The sequence below is a fragment of the Humulus lupulus genome, chromosome X (genome assembly GCF_963169125.1).
Source record: "Humulus lupulus chromosome X, drHumLupu1.1, whole genome shotgun sequence".
In the NCBI taxonomy this organism is placed as follows: domain Eukaryota; kingdom Viridiplantae; phylum Streptophyta; class Magnoliopsida; order Rosales; family Cannabaceae; genus Humulus; species Humulus lupulus.
Window position 1 is genome coordinate 79421540 of NC_084802.1, and position 27329 is coordinate 79448868.

General features: G+C 37.7%; 1 protein-coding gene across 1 annotated transcript; it reads left to right on the forward strand.

Moving 5' to 3' along the window:
* The first annotated feature begins 19678 nt into the window (after positions 1-19678).
* On the forward strand, positions 19679-21620 carry LOC133807133 (transcription factor MYB44-like). Its single transcript, XM_062245293.1, has one exon. The coding sequence runs from the start codon at positions 19913-19915 to the stop codon at positions 20867-20869; it is 957 nt and encodes a 318-aa protein (XP_062101277.1). The 5' UTR covers positions 19679-19912; the 3' UTR covers positions 20870-21620.
* The last annotated feature ends 5709 nt before the right edge of the window (positions 21621-27329 follow it).

The window sequence follows — 27329 nt, forward strand, 5'->3', positions numbered from 1 at the left end:
GACTAGGTGTTAAGCTAGTGCTCGGGAAGTGGATCGTGCTCGGGGGCCGTCATTTTTCTATTTAAAGCATTTGGAATTAAGGTAAGAAAACCGTAACACCCGATAATAGGGCATGGCCCCACTGTGTGATTGTAGGGCATGGCCCCGGATTGTATTATGTGTAAATGTTTAACCTTAAATGAACCGTGATGTGTGTGAATGTTCATTTCGAATGTACTATATGTGTGATTATGATGAAATGAACGGCAAGGGCCGAGTACGGCGTAGGCCGGGGCGGCCGTGGGGCCGAAAGTAACACCTAGCACATGGGATGCTATAGTCAGGGCGGGGCCCGGTGGATACATGTGTTATGCTATATTCAGGGTGGGACCCAAGGGATACATGAGTTATCCTCGCGGTGAGAACCGATACCCCAGGCTTCGGTAAGGCTCTGGGGCGGCTTGGCCGTGTTTGCTTAGTCTAATGGTTGACTTGTTTATCTGTGGGCTATCTGATATGATTAACTATATATATTGGCATATGTTATGTTCTGCATGAGTTTTCTTGCTGGGCTTCGGCTCACGGGTGCTCCGTGTTGCAGGTAGGGCAAAGACTGAGTCAACCAACCATGAGTACGGAGAGCGTGAAGTGACGCGTACATGTTTGGCCTGCCCGACTGCTTTGGTTGGGGGTTTGTTCGAAAATGGCTGTAATAATCTATGATTTTTATGATCAATCAACTGTAAGCTCATTTCAAGATGTAAATAGTTTTCAAACCTTATTTTGGGATCCCAAATGTTTAATACTAGAAGTTTTATTGAAACGACGCATTTTTCTAAGATTACAGCCTTAACTTTTATTTAGTCACACTTTTGTTTAAAAACCTCGGTTAGCGAGCTCTTTGCACACTGTTTTGTCTTAAAACTCACTTAGTAACGGCTCTAAGGAAGTAGGGCGTTACAAAAAGACTGCCCGGGGCGTACCAAAAGGCCTCCACTGCACCCCGACCAGCAACGTAGTGGGAGAGTGCAAGTCCCGTATAGTAAGCCCTTTGAAAAATCGAAAAGTACGGTGTTCGATCGGGCAGGAGAGCATGCTTCCCGTAAGGATCTGAGGGACATTATCACCAACAAGAGGAGGACCGTCCCGGTCGAAGGGAAAAATCTAAACCGCCCTGCCAGTCAGGTAGAAATACTTGACGACAGTGCACCAGATGGTAATGCCCGACCAGGCGGTCAAGACCTTGGAACTTCATCAATTGCACCAGCCATCCAAGCCCAGCTTGAGGTGCTAACAGTTGCAGTGCAAGGTTAGTCAAAATTACCTTCCGGGATAGATGCGATAGACCACCGGAGTGGCAGCCCATTTTGTGCCCGGATTAGAGCAGCCGAGCCGCTGGCAAAATATAAAGCACCGGTTCTGCCAGTATATACAGGAAAGGCAGATCCCATCAGACATGTTGGGAAATTTGAGGACCAGATGGAATTTCTCGGAGTAAGTGACGATTATCGGTGTAGATTTTTCCCGACTACATTGTCGGATACTGCCCAGGAATGGTATTGGAAGTTTAAGCCGAACTTCGTTACCTCTTGGGAAACATTCAGGAAGGAGTTTTGTAGACTATTCAACACTTCCCGGACTCCACTAGTTTATGCCAACCACTTGGCAGATATCAAACAAGGAAAAATGAGTCTTTAAAGAATTATATACAGAGATTCATGAGAGAAGCCAATAGAGCAACTGCTGTAGGAGACGAGGGGAAGATGGTTGCCATATCTGTTGGGATAACTTATTGGAGCCCTTTGTGGGACAGTATACATAGAAATCCAATTTCAACACTTCAACAATTTCTTGAGTGAGCAGACAAGTATATGAAATTGGACGATGCAATCGAGAAAGAGGAGAATGGCATAAACAATCCGGGCGGATCAACTGACCCTCCTAAGGATGGTGGAAAGAAACGTGGAAATAATGGGTCTGACCACCATGAGGAAAAGAAAGCAAAGTTGAGTTCAAACAAAAATCCAATCAAGTATGAGCCTCAGTTCACTAATTACACCATTCTCTCGACCAGCCGAGCCGAAATATATCTTGCTAGTCATGAAGAGGTTCCCTACAAGAAACCTCCACCCATTAGGAAAGACATGAGGAAGAGAGATATGAATAAGTTTTGTTGTTTCCATGGAGATTATGGTCACGACACGAATGAATGCAATCACCTCAAGGACAAGATAGAGTTTCTTCTCAAGTCGGGCAAGTTGAGAAAGTACCGGGCAGAGACACCCCAAGGAGAAGGAGGCAGCAGCAATCCTGGGTTTTACCTTAGACACTATATGTGGAGGTCCACACTTGGCTGAGGATAGCAACGAAGCAAGGGAGAGGTATGCTGAGCGGGAGTGCTAGGATCAGAAACCATTGGAGCGGCGAGCATCGGAGGATATATTATCACTAAATACCGCTTTCAGAATGGTAGTTTAATTTCAAGTTGTTTAACTTGTTATTTAAATTTGGTTTATGAGCTGATTATTTACTGACCAGTCAGCTATTTTTTAACAATTTTTGTTTTTTAAAGACTCGTTATTAGACACGTTTTGTCCTTTTTAATTTACGAGTAATAAAAGAGACTATACGCAGCGTGGTCGATTCTTGCTACAAATGTGCATGTGTGTTAATTATTCGAACAATGTTCAACTGGTCGGTAAAATTGAACAGTGTTCAACTGGTCGATACATTCAAGAAGTGTTCAACTGCTCGAATATTTTCAATATATTCTATGTGTTTCACGAGCAATTAACTACTCGAACAAATTTGGTCAAGTAGCAAGTGACCCAGGATCTTTCAACCCTCGATCGATTGGGGGGCACATGGGGTATGCTGGTATATAATTTAACACAGGCAATAAGAGCACGAGTAAACATATTTGTTTTTAGGCTGACTTGTAAAATTTTGAAGTCAAAAAAGGCCATTAAGCTAACTTGTTTGACAATGCTTAAGTAACTTGGAATTTTTCAAAATTTCAAGTTAGAAGCAAATATTTGTGTGGCAATAAATGTTATGCTCATAAAATGTTAGAGCAATAAAAGTGTGAGAAAGTATACTTAGTATGGACTTATGAAATGTCTAGAATTTCTAAGTTAGAAAACTAAGTACTCATGCAAAAATATAAGGCATACATCAGAGTGACTTTACTATTCACAAAAAACTTATGACTTTTTAAGTCTAAAAAGACTTAGAATGTTTCAAGTTAACAAAGAAAAGTAAAGTATAATTGCATGAACCATAAAGATTTTGTGCAAACCCAAGGACATAAGGGCATGCATCCGAGCAGTTAGGCTGTGGTATCCGAGTAGATGGCGTGCTTCCGAGGAGTAGCATTGCCAAGAAGCTGTTTAGGTTCTGAGGCATAAGGCTTCCGAGGGACAAAAGAAATTTGATCGGTTAGGAATGGTAAAAGAAACAATTTTGATGGGCTAAAGGAAACGTTTGATCATGGGTTTACTTCAAAAGTGAAAGTTACTAACCGGATGGAAGCTTTTGGATGACCTCAAAAACATTTTGCTAGAGAAAAAGTTTATCATACGAGTAAATCATATAATAAACTTGGGGGGCAAATGTTATCCCCAAAATTTCAGTTTGATGACGTGGCAATCAGAAGTGATAAGTGGCAATGCATGGTCAATAAATGGCACATTAATAGTCAATAAATGTGTTGGCTCTTCGGAGTTGTGATAAAGTGATCTGACCGATCTGATAGAATTTATGTCCGACCGGTAAAGATTTTTGACTGACCAGTCAAACGTTTTGACTGACCAGTCAAATGCTGTGGCCGACCAGTCAATTGTTAAGGCCAACCAGTCAATTGTTTTGGCCGACCAGTCAAGTGTTTTGCTAGACCAAAGATGTAACGCCCTACTTCCTTAGAGCCGTTACTAAGTGAGTTTTAAAACGAAAAATGTGCAATGAGCTCGCTAACCGAGGTTTTTAAAACAAAAGTGTGACTAAGCAAAAGTTAAGGCTGTAATCTTTAAAAATGCGTTGTTTCATTGAAAACTTCTAGTATTTAACATTTGGGATCCCAAAATAAGGTTTGAAAACTATTTACAACTTAAAATAAGTTTATAGTCGATTAATTATTAAAATCACAGATTATTACAGCCATTTCTCAAATAACCCCCAGCCAAAGCAGTCGGGCAGGCCAAACATGTACGCGTCGCTTCACGCTCTCCGTACTCATGGCTGGTTGACTCAATCTTTGCCCTTACCTGCAACACAAAGCACCCGTGAGCCGAAGCCCAGCAAGAAAACTCATACAGTATATAGCATATGCGGATTATATAGTTAACATATCAGATTATCCACAAATAAATGAGTATTCCATCAAACTAAACAAACACGGCCATGCCATCCCAGAGGCATTACCAAAGCCTGGGGTCTCGGTCCTCACCGTAAGGATATCCCTTGTATCCATTGGGGTCCCACCCTATCTACAAGAACTTCACGTGCTAAGTGTTACTTCCGGCTCAGCTGCCATTCTCGGCCTTTCACCGTTCTCGGCTCCCTTGCCGTTCTCGGCTCCTTGCCGTTTCAGCTCTTTTGCCGTTCCCGGCTCCTTTGCCATTCATTCTTACTATAATCACAAATAGCATAACTCAAATAACATTCAAACATATATCAATTCAATTAAGTCTGCATCCTAACGTGTAATGCAATATAGGGCCGTGCCCTGATATCAATTCAATTAAGTCTGCACCCTAACATGTAATGCAATATAGGGTCGTGCCCTGCAATCACACTATGGGCCCATGCCCTGTCCTACGGGTGCTATAGTTTTCTTACCTGTCAATTTGATAGCTTTCATCACTTGACTCCTTGAGCACGATCCCACTCGAGCCCTAGCGCACACCTAAACACAGCCATAGGTCAAAGTCATCACTGAACCTCAAGTCCGAAAACCTAGCCTCGGGACCAATCCCGAGCCCCCAGGAAGTCCTAGATCTACAAAACAAGATGGTGGAATCGAACCCCGAACCCTAGGTCAAAATCCCTTAAAAATAACCCAAAAACCCCTTTCTGGGAACAGGGTAGCGCTACAGCGCTCAAAAGAGGGCGCTATAGCGCTACAAGCAGAACCGCACCACCCAGAAATAGAGCCTAGCGCTACAGCGCCCAAAGACTAGCGTTGTAGCACTAGTTGCAGGCAAGCAACTCCCAAATTCTTTTTCTGCGATTTCTTTGAGCCAATCTCAACCCAAGCTTCCCCAAATATTTACCAAAATCAAGCTTATAAACACTCTCCACTCATCCCAAGCATCCCAAATCCTCAAAACCCAAGCACATTCATCCCAAATCTCAAAATTTACCATGATTAACCCTAAACCCAGAAATTCAGTCAAACATCAAAGTTAAAGGCTTAGAATTCATACCGTTGATGCAATTTCGACCTTGATTCAATTCCTAGACCTCCTTAGCTTGCTCTTCCTCAAAGCTTGCCCAGAAATTCCCCTAAAGTTCCCATCATTCAGCTTAATTACACAACTTAAACTAGCCAAACCCAAAAACTGAAAACCCTAAAAACTTACCTCAAAAGTTGATGTGTTCTTGCTAATCCCTTGCCAAATCTTCAAGTCTAGCTTAGGATCCTTGATGCTCAGCCTATCCTAGCTCTCCACTGAGCTTTGCTCCAAGAAATTTGAAGAGAAATGGTGCTAGAATCCACAAACTGCCCCTTTTGGAAAAACCCCTCTGTTTTCTCTCTTTTTCTTTTTCTTCCTTTTTCTTTCTTTTCCACAGCCATCTAACTCTCTCTATCAATCCCACTAAGTATATAAAGCCTCAATAAACTTATCTCTAAGAAGCCAATTGACCAAAATTCCCTCCCTATTAATTCTAAACCCTTTTGTCCATGTAGGGCCATTTTAGTCATTTTACCCAATTCCCGCTAATTCCTCAAGTGTCTCTAATATTTTCCCGTTGCTTCCCAATACCTGATAAATCACCAAATAATATTCCTCGATATCAAAATAGACCCCAATATACTCATCAGATTCCTATTTATACCCCAGGCTCGCCCCGAGCCGGGTATAAATCCCCGCCTTGACTTTTCCGCTAGTCTGCTCTCTCTGGGATCGTCTCGAGTCACAAATCACAGATACATCCACATCACAATGTGGTCTCATCAATCAGCACATATCAATACAGTTATGCCCAAAATGGCCAAAATTACCATTATGCCCTTCTAACACAATCAGGGCCTACATGCATACTAATACACATAGTCATGCATCTCAAATAGTCAAATAGTCATATAACATGCTTTAAATCATAACCATGCATTTTACTCAATAAATTCACACATAAATCCCAATATTCCCTCCAGGCACACTAATCAAGGCACTTAAGCCTTATTAGCGAATTTGGGTCGTTACAAAAGATGTGTCATGCTATACCAGAGCAGTGTCATGCTAGACCAGAGATGTGCCATGTTAGACCAGAGATGTGTCATGTTAGACCAGAGAAGTGTCATGCTAGACTAGAGATGTGCCATGTTAGACCAAAGATGTGTCATGTAAGACTGGTGGAGTGCATGGCCGGCCAGTGAGGTGTTTGGCCGACCGGTGAAGTATTTGGCCGACCGGTGGAGTGCATGGCCAACCAGTTAGGTGTTTGGCCGACTAGTGGAGTGCATGGCCGACCAGTTAGGTGTTTGGCCGACCGGTGGAGTGCATGGCCGACCGGTGGAGTATTTGGCAGATCGGTGGAGTGCATGGCCAACCAGTGAAGTATTTGGCCGACTGGTGGAGTGCATGGCCGACCAGTGAGGTGTTTGACCGACCGGTGGAGTGCATGGCCGACCAGTGAAGTATTTGGCCGACCGTTGGAGTGCATGGCCGACCAGTCAGCTGTTTTGGCCGACCAGTCGAGTGTTTTGTCCGACCATTCGAGTGTTTTGGCCGACCAGTCTTTCTTCAAGGAGTGAAGTTGGCCGACTAGACAAATCATCGTTATGCAAGCGAAGTTCCAGTAACGGCTTCGGCTAGAATTAGTCGTGCCTACGCGGGAATCTCTCAGTTTATCCCAAAGAAGTTGCATATTGTTGTATTTTAAATGTTATTATTAATTAAATATTGTGAGAGTAACAGAAATGACCCGGTCAAAGGGAGATATTTATGTACGATCCATAAGCCTATAAATAAATGGCTCATGGCATCATTTTGGGGGATCTGATCTTTTTGGACTGAGAAAAACTATCTAGTTTGGAGACTTGGGGACTGTTACTTTGGGTATTCTTGGGGCATTTTCTAAGAGAGTTTAGAGAGAGAAACTATGTATTTTTCTACTTACACTTAAGAAACTCAGTTGGCTCAAGTTCATCTGATCTTAAGTGTAGGATATATATCACAACTCCAAGTGGATTAGGCTATTACCAATAAATTGGGGCTGAACCACTATAAAATTATCTGTGTCGTATTTTTCTCTTGAAGGTTCATTGTAGTTTTGACGTCTACTCGTCGTTAGCCAAAATCGTGGTCAACATATAGATATTTGAATTTGTTTAACTGTTTAAGTTATTTTTTCAAAAACAACAGATGATATTTGTTTTAAAAATTTATAACTGGTTAGATTTTTAAAAATATCACTTTTATTAAACCAATTAATAAAATATTTTTTTAATAAATGAGATTTAAATTAAGAATAAATAGCATTTTTGCCCCTCGAACTATGACCACTATATGATTGTGCCCCCTGAATGATTCGCGGTGTTAAAAATTCCCCACAAACTATGCATGTTACTGAAATATGAGACTTCTATTAGATTTTTCCCTAGGTGGTTAACAGATTGATGCTGTGACATTTTTTCTATTGATGTGGCACTGTCATTTTGTATAATAATTAACAACTTTGCCCCCCATACTTTGACCACTACCAAATTGTGCTCTTTTATTAAAACAAATATTTTTTTTTAGAATACCAATTTTAAAAATAATAATTATATCCTTAAAAATTAAAAAAAAAATCATTTTAAAAGATTAAGAAAATAAACAATATTAAAAGTTTGAAATTAATTAAATAAATTTTCAAATACTCAAAAGTTAAAAATATAATTAATAACAAATAACTTTCTTTTTTACTTTTACAATATAAAATAAATATATCTGAAAATAAAAATTAAAAATAAATCCTAAAACAAAGTTTGTTCCTCTTCGTCCTTCTCCTCTTAAATTAAAAGTTTTTTTATTTAAGCCCTTCGTTAGTCGTCATCCAATTTAATTAAAGGTTTTTTTTTGTTTTAGTATTTATTTTAAATTTTCATTATAAAATAGATTTATTTTATATTGTAAAAGAAAAGAAAAGTAAAAGTAAAAAAGAGTTATTTGTTATTAATTAATTTTTTAATTTTTTAAGGATTTAATTATTATTTTTAGAAAAAAAAAATTTAAATAAAAAGGGTATTGTTTGGTAGTGGTCAAAGTTCGGGGGGCAAAATTGTTAATTATTCTACACATGGGAATGCCACATAATCAATCTGTTAGCCACCTAGGACGAAATCTAACAGAAGTCTCATATTTCAGTAACGTGCATAGTTCAAGGGGAATTTTTAACATCGCGAATTATTCGAGGGGGCACGATCATATAGTGGTCATAGTTCGAGGGGCAAAAATGTTATTTATTCTTAAATTAACTTTGGTTAATTGTTGATAAATACTATTTAAATTAAATTAATATTTTTCAAATTAACGTAAACCAAGGAGTATGATTGGTAGTCTACTTTATCTCACTACTAGTAGACCTGATTTGAGTTATAGTGTTGGTGTGCGTGCCAGGTACCAAGGAAATCCCATGGAGTCTCATGTTTCAGTTGTCAAAAGAATCATTCGATATGTTCATGGGACTGTTGATCATGGTATTTGGTATTCAAAAGAAACTAACTCAAATCTAGTGTGGTTTAGTGATGCTGATTGGGCAGGTAACACTGATGACAGAAAAAACACTAGTGGAGAATGTTTCTACATGGGAAATAATCTAGTTTCCTGGCACAGGAAGAAACAAAATTCTATTTCTCTCTCAACAGATGAGGCCGAATACATTGCAACAGGAAGTTGTTGTGCACAACTTTTGTGGATGAAGCAAATGATGATGGATTATGGGTTTGATCTTGACATGTTAACTATCTTTTGTGATAATACAAGTGCAATTAATATTTCAAAAAATCCTGTGCAACATTCACGTACTAAACATATTGATATTCGTCATCATTTCATAAGAGAATTAGTTGAAAATAAAGTTCTTGTCTTGGAATTTATTGAAACACATAAACAGATTACTGATATTTTCACTAAAGCTCTTGATTCGGTTCACTTTGATTTCCTCTGAAAATCTTTTGGGGTTTGTTCTCTTTAAATTTCCTATTATTGTGTAGTTTCTCTTGATCAAATGTGTGTTGTTTAAGTTTAAGAAAATTATCAATTAATTTGAAAAAAAATTTGTGTGTCAAGCTAGATAATCTAACTTGTGTTTATGAGATTTTAGTTGTATATTCTTGAGAGAAAAATAATCAATTCCTCCTAGGCATATTCTAGTCAATCAATCAATGTTTAATGTTTGAGCTTCCTTTTGTGTAGCATTGTTTCAAGCTCCTGTGCAAGAATACAGCTACCTACATCAATGTGTGAAAGCCGTCTTTTGAGTAAGTTGGAACTTTGTAATTCAGAGTTATGAAGAGGATACGCCACCATAGAAAAGGGCTACCACTGGTGTAGTGTGACAGCATCTTCATGGGTTACAATTATTTACAATTTCGAAAAAGACTTTTTGTCATTGGGCAATGTTCCCTTGCATACACTGTCACACACTTATACTTGAAACTATGCAAGAAAAATTGTACACAGTTTATAAAAAAAAATGTGTGTAAGACTCATACATGTTGATTGATTCACTTAAGAATATGTGTTTGTGACTGAATTGTGCATTATTTTTCTCGAATATTCTTTCTAATTTTTCATTTTCACAAGTGTTCTTATCTATGTTATACACTAGCACTTATTTGCAGTTACTTGATTCTATTTTTTTTAGGATGACACTCATTGATCAAATCAGATATTTTTGGTTGGGTATATTTTTGTGCATTTTTATATATATAAAAATATTTGATTGACAAGGAAATTCATGGTGGACTGAATCTTTGTGGCAATTTTGTGAAATTGTGCATTTATTTTATGTGATTTAATATATTCTTTGTCTCCAAGGAATTTATTTTGTCATCTTACTCTATTTTGGAACACCATGATGTGTCTCTTTATTGTTTTTGTTTTGTTGCCTTTTTTAGCATTTTTAAATAAAAAAAAATGGGAAAGATCTCATTTGTTCGTGTAAGAGTAGTTTTTATAGTTTTTTTTTTGTCTCTTTTCATTTAATAAAAAATATATATAAAAAAAAAGGGTTAAATAGGAATATCGTGTGAGTTTTTTTTTTGTTACTTTTTTTTTTTGTGTTGGCATTCTCTATTTATTTTATTTCCTTTTATAAAAAAATTAAAAAAAAAAAGAGTAAGTTTTTATTTTGATCGTGTGTAAGAGGTTTGTTTCCTTTTAATTTTTTTCAATAAAAAAAAGGAAATTTTGTTTTTGCCGTGTGTGTCTTAAATGGGAAAGTTTTTATCCTTAAAAAGCTTGTCACCTACTCACTTTCTCCTCACCCACGATGTCTCTAAGTCTCTTCTTCTTCTTATTTTTTTCTCTCATTGTTTTTGTGAGTGTTTGTTGATTTTCAGAGAAGGAACAATGGTGAGGAAGAGAAATTTGAGTCTGACGAAACCCATGATACCACCTTATCTGATGAATCTGTTCCTAACAATGCTGAATCAGAGGCTGAGTCTGATGAGCCAGAACAAGAAGACGTTGTCCCTACTGAACAAGAAGATGAATCTGACACAGAGCCAGTTGCAACTCCATTGTCGTCCAAGGCTAAAGGCAAGAGACCTATCTCTGATTCTGCACCATCTCAAGGACTCTCAGGTGTTAATTTCAAACCTCATTCTTCTACTTTTTGTTATAATGACAATGCTCGTGATATGGTTCTCTATGCTCAAAGGAAATTTCTCATTGAGAAAAATTATGTCTTGAGTGATCATTGTCCTTATGGTGTGCTAACTATGCTTCAAGATCGAAAATGGACAAGTTCTTTGGTTAAATTTACTGGTTTTGTGGATAGAATAGTCAAGGAATTCTATGCCAATCTTACTAATGAAATTATTGACCCTAAATCTCCTCTGTATTATAAAGTGTATGTTAGGGGCCATTGGTTCTCTTTTTCTCCACAAGATATTGCACAGGCTTTGCATCTTCCTCTTGATGTTGAGGATGATGATGATCTTGCCTCACTTGACAAGGATGAGCTCATCACTGAATTAGTAGGGAAAAAATTGGTATGGCCACCTAATACAGTCATCTTGGTCACCAATCTCACCCACACATATGTTGTTCTCCATAAGTTTGCCACAACGAATTGGAAACCAACTTCTCACACCGCAACTATCTCATTTGACATGGCTTCCTTTTTGTACAAAGTGGGGACCAGAATTGATATAAACTTGCCTATGTTTATCTATGATCAAATCATTGGATTTTGAAAAGGTAATAGGAGAAACTTGAATCTTCCTTTTCCTCAAGTTATTTATAAAGTGTTGAGTATGCAGTGATCAAGTGATCAAGAAGACTTGGTGGCTCCCACTACTGCTGCTTCCTACAAAGCCTCTGCTCCAACTACTGAAGCCACTGATGTTCCATCAACCAAGAAAGCCAAGCCTCAATATCTGAAGTTTGCCTCGGATGACATTCCTCTTGAATCCTCCTTTGTTCCCACAGATTCAGGACCTGTTGCTACAGGACTAGCTGCTGTTCGAGCCTCTGTTGATTCTTTGGCTGCTCGAGTGATGACAATTGAAAGACTACAATGTTTTGTGTTGGATGTTGTCCAAACTCTGTCCAAGGATCCAGCCGCTTAGTTTTAATTTTTTTTTCTTTTGTCCTTGGAGCATTGATACTTTCTTTTGTCTTTTGTTTTATGATTCTTTGGCTTCTTTGAAAGACACAAAGGGGGAGAGTAGACCTTCCAAAAACCTGCTTTGTTTGTTATGTTTAACTTTGGACCTTCTTATTTTGAGGGGGAGTTAAGTCTTAGTTTCTTTATATGTTTGTTATAAGTTAATGCATATTTGCAGGGGGAGTTTTTTTTCTTTACTTGTAACTAACATTTTTGTTGCATGTTTTTTGAATTAATTTTGTCTATCAAATTGCCAAAGGGGGAGATTGTAAAATCCTTTATTGGCATATTTGATAAAATTGACAAAATTAATTAAAGATGTATTTTCAAAATATATTGTGTGGTATTCTTGAATTGGTTTGGTGTGAAATGTTTTCTAAAATCAGCTTATTCTATATATGTTAATAAAATAAATATATATAATTTCCTATAAAAGATTATCTTGTCTTAACTTTTGTATATATGAAAATTATTGGTATTTATTTTAATTTCGTGATCTGATTGTCCAGAAACCGTGCACAGCTTGCAAAGATAATGTATATATTGTTTCCTTATTTATTTAAGGAAACTGGGTTTAAAAACTGTCCAGGTTCAATGAATCTATTTGAACGGATTGACAGTCTGTTCGAACAGATTCTGACTTTCCTGTTTGGGAAGATTTTCCATTTATTGGCTGATTGGTCTCTGATTTGTTTTCCACGACCTAAAAAGATTCTAAAGTGTACATAATCATCCTTATGGTCGTTGGTTTTTTATCATCTCTCTTGGTGTATTATTTTCCAAATATTTTCAAGTTTTAGAGAGACTTTTTTATTATGTGAAGAACTTGAGTCCAGCAAGTTCTTAGTGGTTTATTATAGTGTACTTCTGTATTATTTTCTTTGTGCTAATTGTGCAGGTAGAACACACTTGGACGTTGTTCATCAAGCTTCGGGAGAAGTCTTGCTCGTGAGTCACTTTTCGGGAGGAAAAGTACAAGTGTTATGATTTGAAGGGAGTTCAAGATCTTAGCACTTCAGAAATTTGATTAGGGGTTTAGATTACAACAGTTGCAAAAAATTTAAAAAGGAGTCTTTATTTGTATAAGTCAATTTGGTTTTGTAATCGTTTAGATATTCTTCTAATAAATTTCATTCTCTGGGCGTGGCCCTATGGACTAGTAGCAATTTGCAAAGATTGCTGATACCACGTATAATTTCACGTGTTCTTTACTTTATGTTCGTTTTCATCTTCTGGTGATAAAACTGTTTAAACATATCTGGTTTCTGTTCAAACAGACTTTGTGTCTGTTTAAACATTTCTGTAACAGTTCAGCAATTAATTATTTAATTTGAATAATTAAGTTGGTAATTATAAAAAATAGAATTTCACTTATGTTACTAAGAACTTTAATTATGCTGCTCATATTGTTGCTAAATGGGCAATTTTGAACAATTATTCGGGTGAGGTGAACATGAGTTCCCTCCCTTAGAATATCCTGTGTAATTAACAAGTTTGGTCTTTTTGATTAATGGAGTAGTTTTAACGTTTAAAAAAAAAGATTTTGAACTAATGGTTGGGAAGTAAATAATAATAATAATAATAAACGAGAAGGTATCCATTGATATTATGACAGGACTAGATTATGGTATCCAAAAAAGAAAATATAAAAGGAGAGAAACACAATTAAAGCACAAACTATTGTTTTTTAATTCTAAAAGGGTTTATACCTTTTTGGACTTGTATTTTTTCCCATTATCTGTTTGGACACTGTGTTTTGACAAATTACTTTTTGGACTCTATGTTTTGTAAAATGGTTAAAATAGAACCATAAACCCGATTTTGGTCAATGTTTTCTCAACTAAAATCACAAATAATTTACCAAACTAACAATTCAGAACAAAAATAAATTCATTCTGCTTAAAAACTGTGTTGTTATATTCAATTTTTTCTTCATCAAAATTGAGTTTAAGGTTCTATTTTAACCATTTTACAAAACATATGGTCCAAAAAGTAATTTGTCAAAACACAGGGTCCAAACAGGTAATGGGAAAAAATACAGAGTCCAAAAAGGTATAAACCCTAAAACTAAGGCAATTTTTTTTACAAGAAATTGGAAAGAAAATTAAATAATAAAAAATATAATCATAAACAAAATAAATAAGTTAAAAAAAAAAAAAAAAACCATTGTCTCGTGACTCTGGCTGAATTTTGTTATTGGTGTGGTTTTACCTAAAGGGAAATTTCATGTTATATGCATAATAACTTAGTGAAATTTTTAAATATGTCACCATAACTTACTATCTCAAATATATGATAATTTCAATTTTTTAGACAAAAATACCTCTAACATCGAAATTGCATCAAAAAAGCATCGTTTGGGATAATAATCAAGTTTTCATGATTGCATCGAAATAGCATCGATGTACCATCGATTTGACATCGAAACACCATCGGCATCGATGTACCATTGATTTTGCATCGAAATTGCATCGCAAAAGCATCGTTTGGGATAATAATCAAGTTTTCATGATTGCATCGAAATAGCATCGATGTACCATCGATTTGGCATCGAAACACCATCGGCATCGATGTACCATCGATTTTGCATAGAAATTGCATCGAAAAAGCATCGTTTGAGATAATAATCAAGTTTTTATGATTGCATCGAAATAGCATCGATGTACCATCGATTTTGCATCGATGCTATTTCGATGCAATCATGAAAACTTGATTATTATCCCTAACCATGCTTTTTCGATGCAATTTCAATGCAAAATCGATAGTACATCGATGCCGATGGTGTTTCGATGTTAAATCGATGATACATCGATGCTATTTCGATGCAATCATGAAAACTTGATTATTATCCCAAACGATTCTTTTTCGATGCAAAATCGATGGTACATTGATGCCGATGATGTTTCGATGTCAAATCGATGGTACATCGATGCTATTTCGATGCATTTATGAAAACTTGATTATTATCCCAAACGATGCGTTTTCGATGCAATTTCGATGCAAAATCGATGGTACATCGTGCTATTTTGATACAATCATGAAAACTTGATTATTATCCCAAACAATACTTTTTCGATGCAATTTCGATGTTATGTGTATTTTTGTCTAAAAAATTGAAATTGTCATATATATTTGAGATAGTAAATTATAGTGGTATATTAAAAAAATTTACTAAGTTATTATACATATAATATGAAATTTCCCTCCCTAAATTATAAACAGTGCGGGTGTGGACCTCACGTGAGAAGCACTCGTGCGGTGATCGATTCACGTGAGGAGTACGGTAAAGGACAGGGTTTGGTGAGGAGATGGATGCGCGTGGCACGTGAGAGTGCGTGTAACTATAGGTATTTCAGTTCAATACAGCTGTTTCCCGCGTTAAAGATTTGTTAAACGTAGAGTTAGGGATCTGGGTCCCACTCCGCTTTCCTCTGCTTTAATTTTCGTCGTTTTCCTGACTTTTTAATTTAATTTCTTTATTTCCGTTTTTTCTGTTGTAACCACTCCAAACGCATTGCACCTTGCTGGTGTGAGCGTGTTGCCCACGTCCCATCTGGGTTGCATTGTACTACCTAAATAATATGGATATTTTGTTGGCTAACTTATGTTTATATATATTCCAAAGGCCATCAATTAGGCTAATGTTGGAGAAAAGAGAACTCCCACGCTCTCTTACGTGTTTTGTTGCTTTGCTGGGATAATGATAAACTTCCACTTAATTATGACAAGAATCCATGTGGATACAAGCTACTTATTAATCTTGAAAGAGAGAAACAACAACACTATACAAAATTTAAACCGAAACTCCATTAAATAATTGATAAAATGACTGCATATACGTACAGTTATACATTAATGGTGTTAAAAAAAAGCACACCAATTAGTTAACAACTAATAACAAACAATAAGTTTAATGCAAATTTATTTCACAAAATTTTGTTACTCATTTATAATGCTTATTTTCCAAATTCTGAAAACGGATTACCGAACTGTGTGTGTAGGGTTTTATTTAAAAGTTTTCTTATTTATTTCAAATAGTGTGTTAAACATTATATAAATATAATGAGAGATTAAACCGCTCAAATCTCATCATAATTACTTTTATTTTTTTTATTTATAATTTTAGAAATAAGGTTCGATTGTTCAAATAAATAATCACTTATCTATCAAAAAGAAAGGTCAGATTAAAATAATTAATCTATTGCAAATTGAATTGCATTAAAATGATTCAATAAATATTTATATTTTAAGATTACTCGTCACATTAAATCACAATACCAATTGAAACGTTCCAAGCTTAAAAATCATAATCGTTAACAAAAATTGAATTATCCACAATTCCCGAATTTTGGTAATGGGAAACTCTAGCCTAGTAACGGCTATTATTACTTATTAGATGCCATTGATATGATGGAGTTATTTTTTTCTCTTCATACTTTTTAACTAAATTTTCACATTCATTTTTGGGTTTAAATAAACTTTTAAACTTAATTTTAATAAAAAAAATTAAATATAATTACATATTTATTAAGCATAATAATTATATTTTTGTTATAAGTTATTAATTTAGTAAATTATTTATAATTTGGTTAAAAAATTATACCAAAATCAAGTTCAAAAATTTATTTAAAGTATTTTATAAAATAGAGTCTAAAAACTATTTTGTCAGAAGATAAGGAGACAAAGTATGAACCCTTTGTTTTTCCAATAGGAAAAATTAATATGTATAATTATGTTTGTTTAAAAAATTCTGTTTTAATCTCAGCATTAACCAAGTATAGGACTATATAATAACTAACAATATCGTTATGAAGCAAATTAATGGTAACTAGTTAATACAGATGGAAAAAATACTATTTTTTTAAAAAAAAAATACTAATTAATAGGAGATAAAATAGAAAGATGTTTAGCTACGTATAAAAAAAGTAAGAACAGAAAAAAGCGAGAGAGAGTGTGTGAAAGTATGGGGGCAGTGGAATAGTACTAAAATAAGGTTAACAGAGGTGGGTCTAAGACGGTGGAGTCGGTTTTGGCAGTTCAAGAGAGGAAGGGGGAGCGTGATTGCCACGTGGACATGGAGAGTAAGCCGTTAAGGATTGGTACTCAAGTGTCAGGTGGGCCTGGCTTTTTTATTTACAGGCTGTACTGACAGAATTGGAGTGCCGTTCGTCCCCCGATTCTACTACTCTATTTTGTCGTTTTGTGGACCAGCTCAGCACTTCCGTGCGTCCTTTTCCCACTACGAAAAAAAATAATCCTTTTCCGTCTTCCCCTATAAATGCTATCCAGCCTGGCCTTTGGTCAAAGTCCTCCGCTCCCATCCACTGATCCAATCTATTTTGTATTTTCCCTCCTTCTCAACCGTACACACTCTCTCTCCTTTTTATTTTTATTTAAAATTCGTTGGTGAACATGTATGTTATAACCTCCCCTCCTATTTCCTAACAAATACCACGTTTGGTTTGAATTTTCAAACCTTACCCAAATCGTTTTTAACTTCTAAAACGGCTTTCTTAACCATTAAAGTATTTGCTATTTTCCGGTACCACTAAAGCTTGTTAAAATTTCACTCAAGAAGCAATTTCCACCGGAAAAAATAACAATAAACGCCAGTTGCAGCACAATTAATGATCATCCTTGATATTATTATTATTATATACTCAATCATTAAACTGTGATGACGTTTAGTACGTTGGATCATTCAAAGTAGGCTCTATTAGTGAAATTTTTAAATATATATTATTCTAAATTTATGATAATTTTAATATTTTAGATAAAAATACTTCTAATATTTAAATAAAATAAAAAATTCGGTCCGAACTTTTTCTCTAACGTCTCTCATTCTATCACTCTCACTCTCTCTCTTATTCTAATATTGTAGATCTCAAAAAAATATAAAAATTAAAAAAAATAATCTCAAACGAGCATTTTAGTGAAAAAATATGAACTTCCAGAATTTTCGTCAAATTTTAGTGCAGAACATCGATAAAGCATCGTTTTGGCCAAAAATCAAAATTTCATGATTGCATCGTAAAAGCATTGAAACACCATTGATTTGCATCGAAAAATCATTAGTTTGACCAAAAACCAAGTTTTCATGATTTCATCGCAAAAACATCAAAACACCATCGATTTTGAATCGAAAAAATATCGTTTTGGCCAAAAATAAAGTTTTATGATTGCATCATAGAGTATCGAAAGTGCATCGATTTTGCTTCGTTTTGGCCAAAAAATAAGTTTTCATGATTGCATCGCAAGAACATCGAAACATTGTCTATTTTGCATCGAAAATGCACCGTTTTGCCCAAAAATTATAAGTTTTCATGATTGCATCGTAAGAACATCGAAATACCATCGATTTTGCATCGAAAAAACATCGTTTTGGCAAAAAAAAAACAATGTTTTCATGATTGCATTGCAAAAATCGATGGTGTTTCGATGCTTTTGCGATGCAATCATGATAACTTAACTTTAGGCCAAAATGATGCATTTTTGGTGCAAAATTGATGCAATCATAAAACTTGTTTTTTTTTTTTTTTGGCTAAAATGATGTTTTTTCGATGCAAAATCAATAGTGTTTCGATGTTGTTGTGATACAATCATAAAAACTTAATTTTTGGCCAGAACTATGCTTTTTTCGATGCAATTTCGGTGTTCTGTACTGAAATTTGACAAAAACGTTGGAGGTTTATATTTTTTCACTCAAATGTTCCTTTCAAATGTTTATTTTTTTAAATATTGGTATTTTTTCGAGATCTATAAAATTAGAATGAGAGAGACAGTGAGAGAATGAGAGACGTTAGTGATAGAGAGTTCAGATTGAGATAGAAAAATGATGTTTGAAAGTTAGGGGTATTTTTGTCAAAAAAATTGAAATTGTCATATATTTAAGATAGTAACTTATGTTAGACATATTAAAAAAATTTACTAAGTTATGATGCATATAACATAAAATTCATTTTGGAACAATAGGCATAACCTTTTATTTTTATTTTTAGGGAATTTACTCATTCGGTACCCTTTGTTTTTGCAAAGTATCATTCTAGTACATTCTGTTTTCAATAATACTCATATGGTATCCCATATTTTGAAAACATAGAAATTTGGTATCCTAATTAATAAAATTTTGAGCAAACTGTCAGCAATTATATATAATTTATAGTTCCTATGATTGAGAGTAATTTGATTAAATTGGTAAAATTTTATTAATTAAATTTGAATTTAGGGTACCAAATATGTATAATTTTAAAATACAAGATACAAATTATGTATGATTTTAAAATACATAGTACTGAATATATATGATTTCTAAATATAAATAAATGAATATTATTTCTAAACATTGAATAAAAAATGATATTTTGCAAAAAAAAAATATATATATATAAGTTGGCTAAGTACGTACCTTATTTTTATATTTTTTATATTAAGTAAGAATTAATATATGTTGAGGTATTATACGTGTGTATGTTATAAGAAAGGAGGGTTAAGCAAAAGCAACGCGTGTCAGTTTGACAGCTGTATGCTTGTAACTGCCCCATTGCCTGGAAGAATCCTTTACTCGTAACGGCTATGACCGGTCAGTGCCACCGGTTCAATCAGTCATCGTTTATTTTCTATTTTCTTTATCCATATATATACCTTCCCACTCCTGTAACATTTCCTTCCCCTCAGACCAAGGTGAGGCTCCGCCTCCACCACCTCCTAAACCCCATCTCCTCTCTTTCTATTATTATTATTATTATTTTCTTTTAAAAAAAATTGTACAAAAAAAAATCTATAAATCAACGAAATTATATACTTAGTCGTCTATATTTGTTTTTTCATTCGCTTTCCTTTTCCTCTTTTGTATTATATACGTAAAAACTTCTCATTGGGATCGGTTTTTGATATAATGTCTTCGACAAAGAAAGATTTGGATCGGATTAAAGGTCCATGGAGCCCCGAAGAGGACGAGGCCTTGCGCAGGCTTGTCCAGAACTATGGCCCGAGGAACTGGTCACTAATTAGTAAATCGATCCCGGGTCGTTCCGGAAAGTCTTGCCGTCTGAGGTGGTGTAATCAACTTTCGCCTGAGGTTGAGCACAGACCCTTTACTCCCGACGAGGATGAGACAATCGTTAGGGCTCATGCGAGGTTCGGGAACAAGTGGGCTACTATTGCTCGCCTCCTCAATGGCCGGACCGATAACGCCATTAAGAACCATTGGAATTCGACGCTTAAAAGAAAATGCTCGTCTATGTTTGACGATTCGAATGGTGATGCCCACGATCATCAGCCTCTCAAGAGATCTGCCAGTGTCGGTGCGGGTACAGTCGTTACGGGTGGGTTTTTTAACCCAGGTAGCCCGTCCGGATCCGACTTGAGCGATTCGAGCTTACCTGGAATGCCTTTAACACAAGTTTTCAAACCCCTCCCTATATCAGCACCCATTGATCCGTTGAGTCATCATCAGATTGACACTACGTCTTCGGCCACCGATCCACCTACTTCGCTCAGCCTCTCGCTGCCATCGTCCGATTCATCCGAAGTATCCAATCACGGGTCCGGGTCCGGGTTTGGATCGGTTCAAACATCTGGGAGTCTGACCCAGACCGTACCACCACCACTACAACTACAACCACTAGTTCCAGCCTTATTGTTGCAGCGAGAACCAGCTCATGTGCCGAGTCAGAGCAATCAGTTTGAGAAACCGTTCTTCAGTGCGGAGTTTCTGGCGGTGATGCAAGAGATGATCAAAAAGGAAGTGAGGACCTACATGTCTGGGATTGAGCAAAATGGTCTGTTTTTCCACACTGAAGCTATTCGAAACGCCGTCGTTAAGCGTATGGGAGTTAGCAAGATCGAGTAGAAGAGTACTATTCATCCCTGATCAAATTCTAGTTTAATTCTCATAGTTAAACTCGGAGGAATTGAAGACATTAGAGGACCATGCACAACCCGGTCTTTGTTCTTAAAATTTTCCGTTTCTTTTCTTTTCTTTTTTTTTAAATATAAATACCATGGAAATAATTTTGGTAGTGTACAGCGGGAAAATTGGGGGTCCAGGAAATGTTAAATCTTTTTAGGTTTTGTTTATGATAGAGAAGAAGAGGGATATTGGCTGTGTGGGATGGACATTGAGGAACAATTTCCTTTCAAATGTTTGGAACTAAAAAAACGTCAAGAAAATTTCAAATGTTTTGCTTCTAGGGTTTCTTTTTGAAAAAAAAAAATGAAAGAACATTTGAAATATGTATATAAAAAGCAATTTGGTCTCTAATTTCTTTTTTTTTTTAAATAAAACAAATGAAATTATCAAAATAATTTGAATAAAAAAAAGTTTGTTGTGAGTTGAGATGGACGGATGTACAGAAGGGCTGCAACCGTTTTTGTTTGGTTGCTGATTGGAGAAGGTGTTAGAATTAAGGCCGTTGAATTTATGGCATGTGACGCACGAAGTTGCACCTGTCAATTTATGGCATGTGACGCTCTAGTTATGTAGTGTTAATCTCAATTCTACCACTATACTCCAAATTTGGAGTCTTTTCGCTCTTAGATCTTTCCTTTTAATATATGGAAATATCACATATTCATAATAATAACTACTTTTTATTATATAAGTTTGAGTGTTCCAAAATGTGTTATTTTATAATTATTGAACTCAATTTCTCCTTAATATCTTTCATTTTTCTCTCTCAAACTCTCTCCACCCCTCTCTCATTCTCTTCCACGATGGCACCATCACAACCACTGCCTCAAGATGGCAAAACACTACTACTCCACGATAGCACTATCATTAATATCGTCCCCTCCATTGAGGTCACCAACATCCAACATTGATGACCCCACCTCCACCAACATGAATCATCAAAATTGTATGTTCTAAATACAAATTTTAATATTTTACATGATTTAATATTATCTCAAAATAATACCAAAATTTAAAAAAAAATCATTTGAAATTGACATTTGAGTGAAAATATATGAACTTCCAAAGTTTTCGTCAAATTTCAGCGTAGAGCATCGATTTTTCATCGTTTTGGCCAAAAATCAAGTTTTCATGATTGCATTGCAAGAACATCGAAACATCATCGATTTTGGATCGAAAAAACATCGTTTTAGCAACAAAAAAAATCAAGTTTTCATGATTGGATCGTAAGAGCATCGATTTTACATTGAAAAACATATTCTTGGCAAAAAAAAAATCAAGTTTTCATGATTGCATCGCAAGAACATAAAAAAAGCATCGATTTTGCATCGAAAAATCATCGTTTCAATGAAAAATCAATGTTCTTGCAATGCAACCATGAAAACTTTATTTTTAGCCAAAACGATGCTTTTTCGATGCAAAATCGATGCTCTTGCGATGCAATCATGCAAACTTGATTTGTGTTTTTTTTAACTAAAACGATACTTTTTCGATGCAAAATCGATGCTTTTGGGATCCAATCATGAAAACTTGATTTTTTTTTGTTGCCAAAACAATGTTTCTTCAATGCCAAATTGATGCAAAATTGATGTTGTTTCGATGCAATCATAAAAACTTGATTTTTGGCCAGAACGATGAAAAATCGATGCCAAATTGATGCTCTACGCTGAAATTTGACGAAAACTTTGGAGGTTCATATATTTTCACTCAAATATCTGTTTTAGATGATTTCTTTTTAATTTTGGTATATTTTTGAGATCTATAAAATTAGATCATGTAAAATCTAAAAAAAATATTTAGAACATACAATTTCGATGATTCATGTTGGTGGAGGTGGAATTGTCAGTGATGTATGTTGGTGACTTCAATGGAGAGGACGATATTAATGGTAGTGGTAGCGTGGAGTGTTGGTGTTCTGTTGCCTTGAGGAAGTGGTTGTGGTTGTGGTGGTGCCATCGTGAAGAGAATGAGAGAGGGACAGAGAGAGTTTGAGAGATAATTTTAGAGAGAGAAATGAAAGATGTTAATGGGAGGGACAATTGGGTCCAATAATTACAAAATTGCATATTTTGGGAATAGATAATTATGGGAGCATATATAATAATTAGTAGGTATTATTATGCATAATATGTTATATTTCCCTTAATATATGTGATTATTAAGCTAATAAGTTAGGCTTATATGAAAATATCTATATAAATTTGTGGGTTATTGCTATATTTATTCTAAACTATAACTAACGGCTTTGATGTCAAATTCGACATCATGTCATCAACCAAAGCCAATGTTTATAAAAAGAAAAAGAAAATACAAAACCAAATATTGGCTAATTTTTCGAAACTTCTGCCTTGTTGACGCGGTTCTTCGCCAACAGGTAATTAAGAAGATAAGAGGAAGGGATTAGTGCTTATGTTGAACCGAAATAGATGAATGATCTTTTTAGGAATGGGTTGGTGACACAATTACATTTTTAGGTGGTTCAAAGGTTAAAATTCTTCTACTCCACCAGTTAGTATTATTGCTATCTGCTTGGTATTCTTTTACAGGGTATTTCTTACACGATAAAGTCCAACCATTTGCAACTCCCAGGGTCTCCATATTTATAGGAGAGGGCACCTGGGAGTTGGTAAGAAGGTCATTCCATGATCTTCTTACCTATCATGTCAACTCTGTGACATTCATGATTAATTCCTAAAACCTGACACATGAAGTGTGGTCTAATCAATAGGTAAGGGGGGTATTGGGCCGCACGGCCCAACCAAGTCGTGGGTGCCAGAATGCGCACGTTCATGCTGCGTGTCTGAAAAGTCAGGGATGTATCAGACACGTGATGTCTAATATATGCATGTTTACCTTGCGTGGTTGACTTTATAAAAGGTCACAACCTCCAACTCTAGCTTGTACCACGAGCTGGATGCTTCCCTCGACCTGTGGCCTTCAGAGTCCAAACTCAGTCTAATCTTGGCGAACCCTTAGGTTACCTCGAGCGGAGGAGGTAGGATCTTTCTATGGCAGCTCTGGTCTTGGGGATGTCCACGTGGTAGACATGATTAGGACGTATCTCAGCTTGCTAACAGCCTGTGGGAAAACCAGGGTGTACATTTTTCCCCCAAGCCCCTGCTCGCGGTACACGACGTCGCATAGGGCCACAGTAGGGGATTTTAGGCTTCCCCATGAACTCTTCATATTCCACATTTTACGCAGGCGCCGAATACGTGGAACATCGTGGTTGGCGATGGTACGTCTTCCGAGAACCGCATTTAATGGCCTAGCCTATACTCAGCCGTCGTTTCGTCTTTCGAGGTGATGGCTGAATCCCCGATTCCCAACTTCGAGCCAGCAGTGGAACGGGAGCTCGAGGTGGCCCCCGACGCGTTCTTCGAGGCAGAGAAGATCGTTTCGAAGATCACTGACCAGGCGAGGGTAAACAGAATATTCCTCTCCCATAACATCGAGCTGGGGAGATGATCCGTGATTGCCCGACCTCCCGCAGAAGGCGAGCGGAGCTGCGCTCCGCTTGATGAGGTGTTCTCGGCCTGGAGCGACGAACATTTCAAGGCGGGGGTCTTCCTCCCGTTGGACCAGTACTTCACCGATTTCCTCAACTATGTGAGGTTGGCCCCATTCCAGCTCCCCCCCAACTCTTACCGTTTGTTGGCGGGGTTAAGATACTTGTTCTTGAAACAGGAGTGGGAGGTCCCTACTCCTGCAGACATTCTGTATTTCTTCTGCCTCAAGGCCAGCCCGGAGCAGCGGGGGCGAGGTGACGGGTTCTATTACTTAACCCGGTTCCCTAACACGGCTGCGGTCATCGAGCTGCCCAGCCACCCCAACGACTTCAAAGATCAATTCTTCATGTCGACGGGGTTCCGAAACTGCGAGCTGCACTACTTCAACCGTCCTCGTAAGTGCCTTTCAACCTTAGCTCGTAAGTTAAGTACCAGTTATCTCCTCCTGTATCCATCTCTGACTTAGATTAATTCTGCAGCTATCTTTGCGAGGACAGAGAAGTCTGTGATCCTCGGGAGCCAGTACGAGACACTGGCGGGCTTGCCCCCCAGTGAAAAGGACTATCGTCAGCTCGTGACAGATGAGACGATGCTGGCCTGTAAGCTGATCTCCCCAGGCCAGACTCTGAACCTGAGGAGGCCCCGGGTGCCTCCATCAGCCTGCGATATGAGGCCTATCATCGTGGAGGAGGTCGCAGGGGATGAAGATGAGGAGGACGAGGTGCCCCTCGTGAGGACGAGGAAGCGGGCGTTGGAGGTCGCCCAAAGAACGCACGAGGAGAGGATCCGGTCCGGAGCAGCTGCAGGTCCCTCCGGCCAAGGTAACCCTTATACGTTTAGGAACTTAGATAGGGCCACTGCAGACCCCCGGCTAGCTAGGTTCAATCCCAGACAGATCATCCAATGCCATCAGAGTGATCCAGACTTAGATGAAACCTTAACTCCACTGCGTCGACCAGCTCGTGCTGGATTACGAAAGTAGCCGCCCTAGGGGTACCATAGTTGTAGACAACACCCTAGATTTTAGGTCGATCCTATTCGAGGAGTATGGGACTAACCTTCGGTCATGGCCATCACTCCGGGAGGGTGCCGTAGCTCCAGGTCTTAGGCAATACGTAGAAGAGTCTAGTCCTGGGACAACCTCGGATCCAGAACCTGCGCCAGCTCGAGAAATAATTGCCTTAGATTCCCCCGCGAAAGCTCCAGGGCTGATGGTCGTAACCATAGATTCTTCTTCTAGCTCGGGGGGTAGGATTCCCTTTAGTACATATATATACTTGAATTTCGCATTTTTTCCCTATGTTTTTGTTTTTGCATGACTGCGAACTTGTGTACTAACCATATATTTGTTTTTCCAGAGGAGATGTCTCAGTCCGGGGGAAAAAATCTGCGGGCTGTGTTCGCCGGGGGGAACTCCTCAGCTGGGGCCTCTGGGCCCAAAATGAAGAAGCTCCGGATGGCAAAGAAAGCCACCGGGACCCCAACCAAGTCTCCTGCAAAGGAGAAAGAGCAGCCGCCAGCCGCCCAGGTCGAGGAAACTGCCCCTCCTGCTGCAGGGGGGAGCATGCCTCCACCCCCTCCGCGAGCTCCGGCCTTCGTCCGGGACACAGGGGCGGAGCCCGGGACTTCGGCGATTGTGCCTCCCGAGGTACACATCCTGGTGGATCCCCAGGATCTGGAGAAGATCCCAGATGTCTTTAGGGGGACGGTGTACGAGATGGCGAACTACGCCGTCAACCACTTCTACCGCTTCAATGAGAGGGAGCTACGGGCCATCGAAACAAGGAGCCCAGTGGGAGTGCTGGAATCTTCATTGGGCATGGCCCTAACGGTAAGCTGGCCTTATCCTTTTGTGATCTTTGATTAGCATGCCTTGCCCTGTTTTTCCTTTCTCCCTTCTCTTTTTCTTAAGGCAGTTGCCTCTCCGTTTTTGCAGAGTGCCTTGGCCCTTCACAGGAGCATAGCCCAGACCAAGGCCCAGCTCGAGGATATGAGGGGAGAGCATCAGGCGGTTGTGGCTACCCACCAGACTTCCTTGCAGGAGGCTAAGGATGCCCTGGCGGCCGCGCAGGCCGAGCTGGAAGAAGCCCGTCCCAAGCTTCAAGAGGTTGAGGCAACCAAAGCCGCCCTCGCCGCTGCGCGGGCAGAGCTAGACACTGCGAAGGCTGGGGCCGAGGAAGCCAAGGCCGCCCTAGAAGCCGAGAAGGCAGCCTCCAGCACCGCCATGGAGGACATGCTCTACCATTGCTGGGTCTATAACTCCAACGGTGATTTCTCTTTCTTGGGAGCGGACGTCTGGGAGCCCTTGCTGGAGGGGTTTAAAGCTCGCCTCGAGAAAGAAGAACCTTCTGAGACAGAGCAGGAGGGCGAGATGGCGACCTCCACGGGGCCGATTGGTGGAGCCTAGGGCCTTTCCATTTTGCATCCGCTCTTTTATTATTCTCATTTTTTTTGTGTGTAACTTTTGCATGAGGTGTTTCCACCTTGAGACAATTAATTTTTATTTTTAATTGGTTTATTTCCTTTTGCCTTTACGCATTTTAGTTACTATTTTGAAAAAACTTAGTTTGCGTTAATTTTTATCAATATCTCATGCTTTTTAAGAAAAACAACGATCAATCGATTTAAATTAACTTCTAAGTTTTATGACCTGGTTATGTCCAGGAACTTAATTTGAAAACTTAGTTCGTGTTAACTTTTATCAATATCTCGTGCTCTTTAAGAAAAGCAATGATCAATCGATTTAAATTAACTTCTAAGTTTTGTGACCTGGTTATGTCCAGGAACTTAATTGGAAAACTTAGTTCGTGTTAACTTTTATCAATATCTCGTGCTCTTTAAGAAAAGCAACGATCAATCGATTTAAATTAACTTCTAGGTTTTGTGACCTG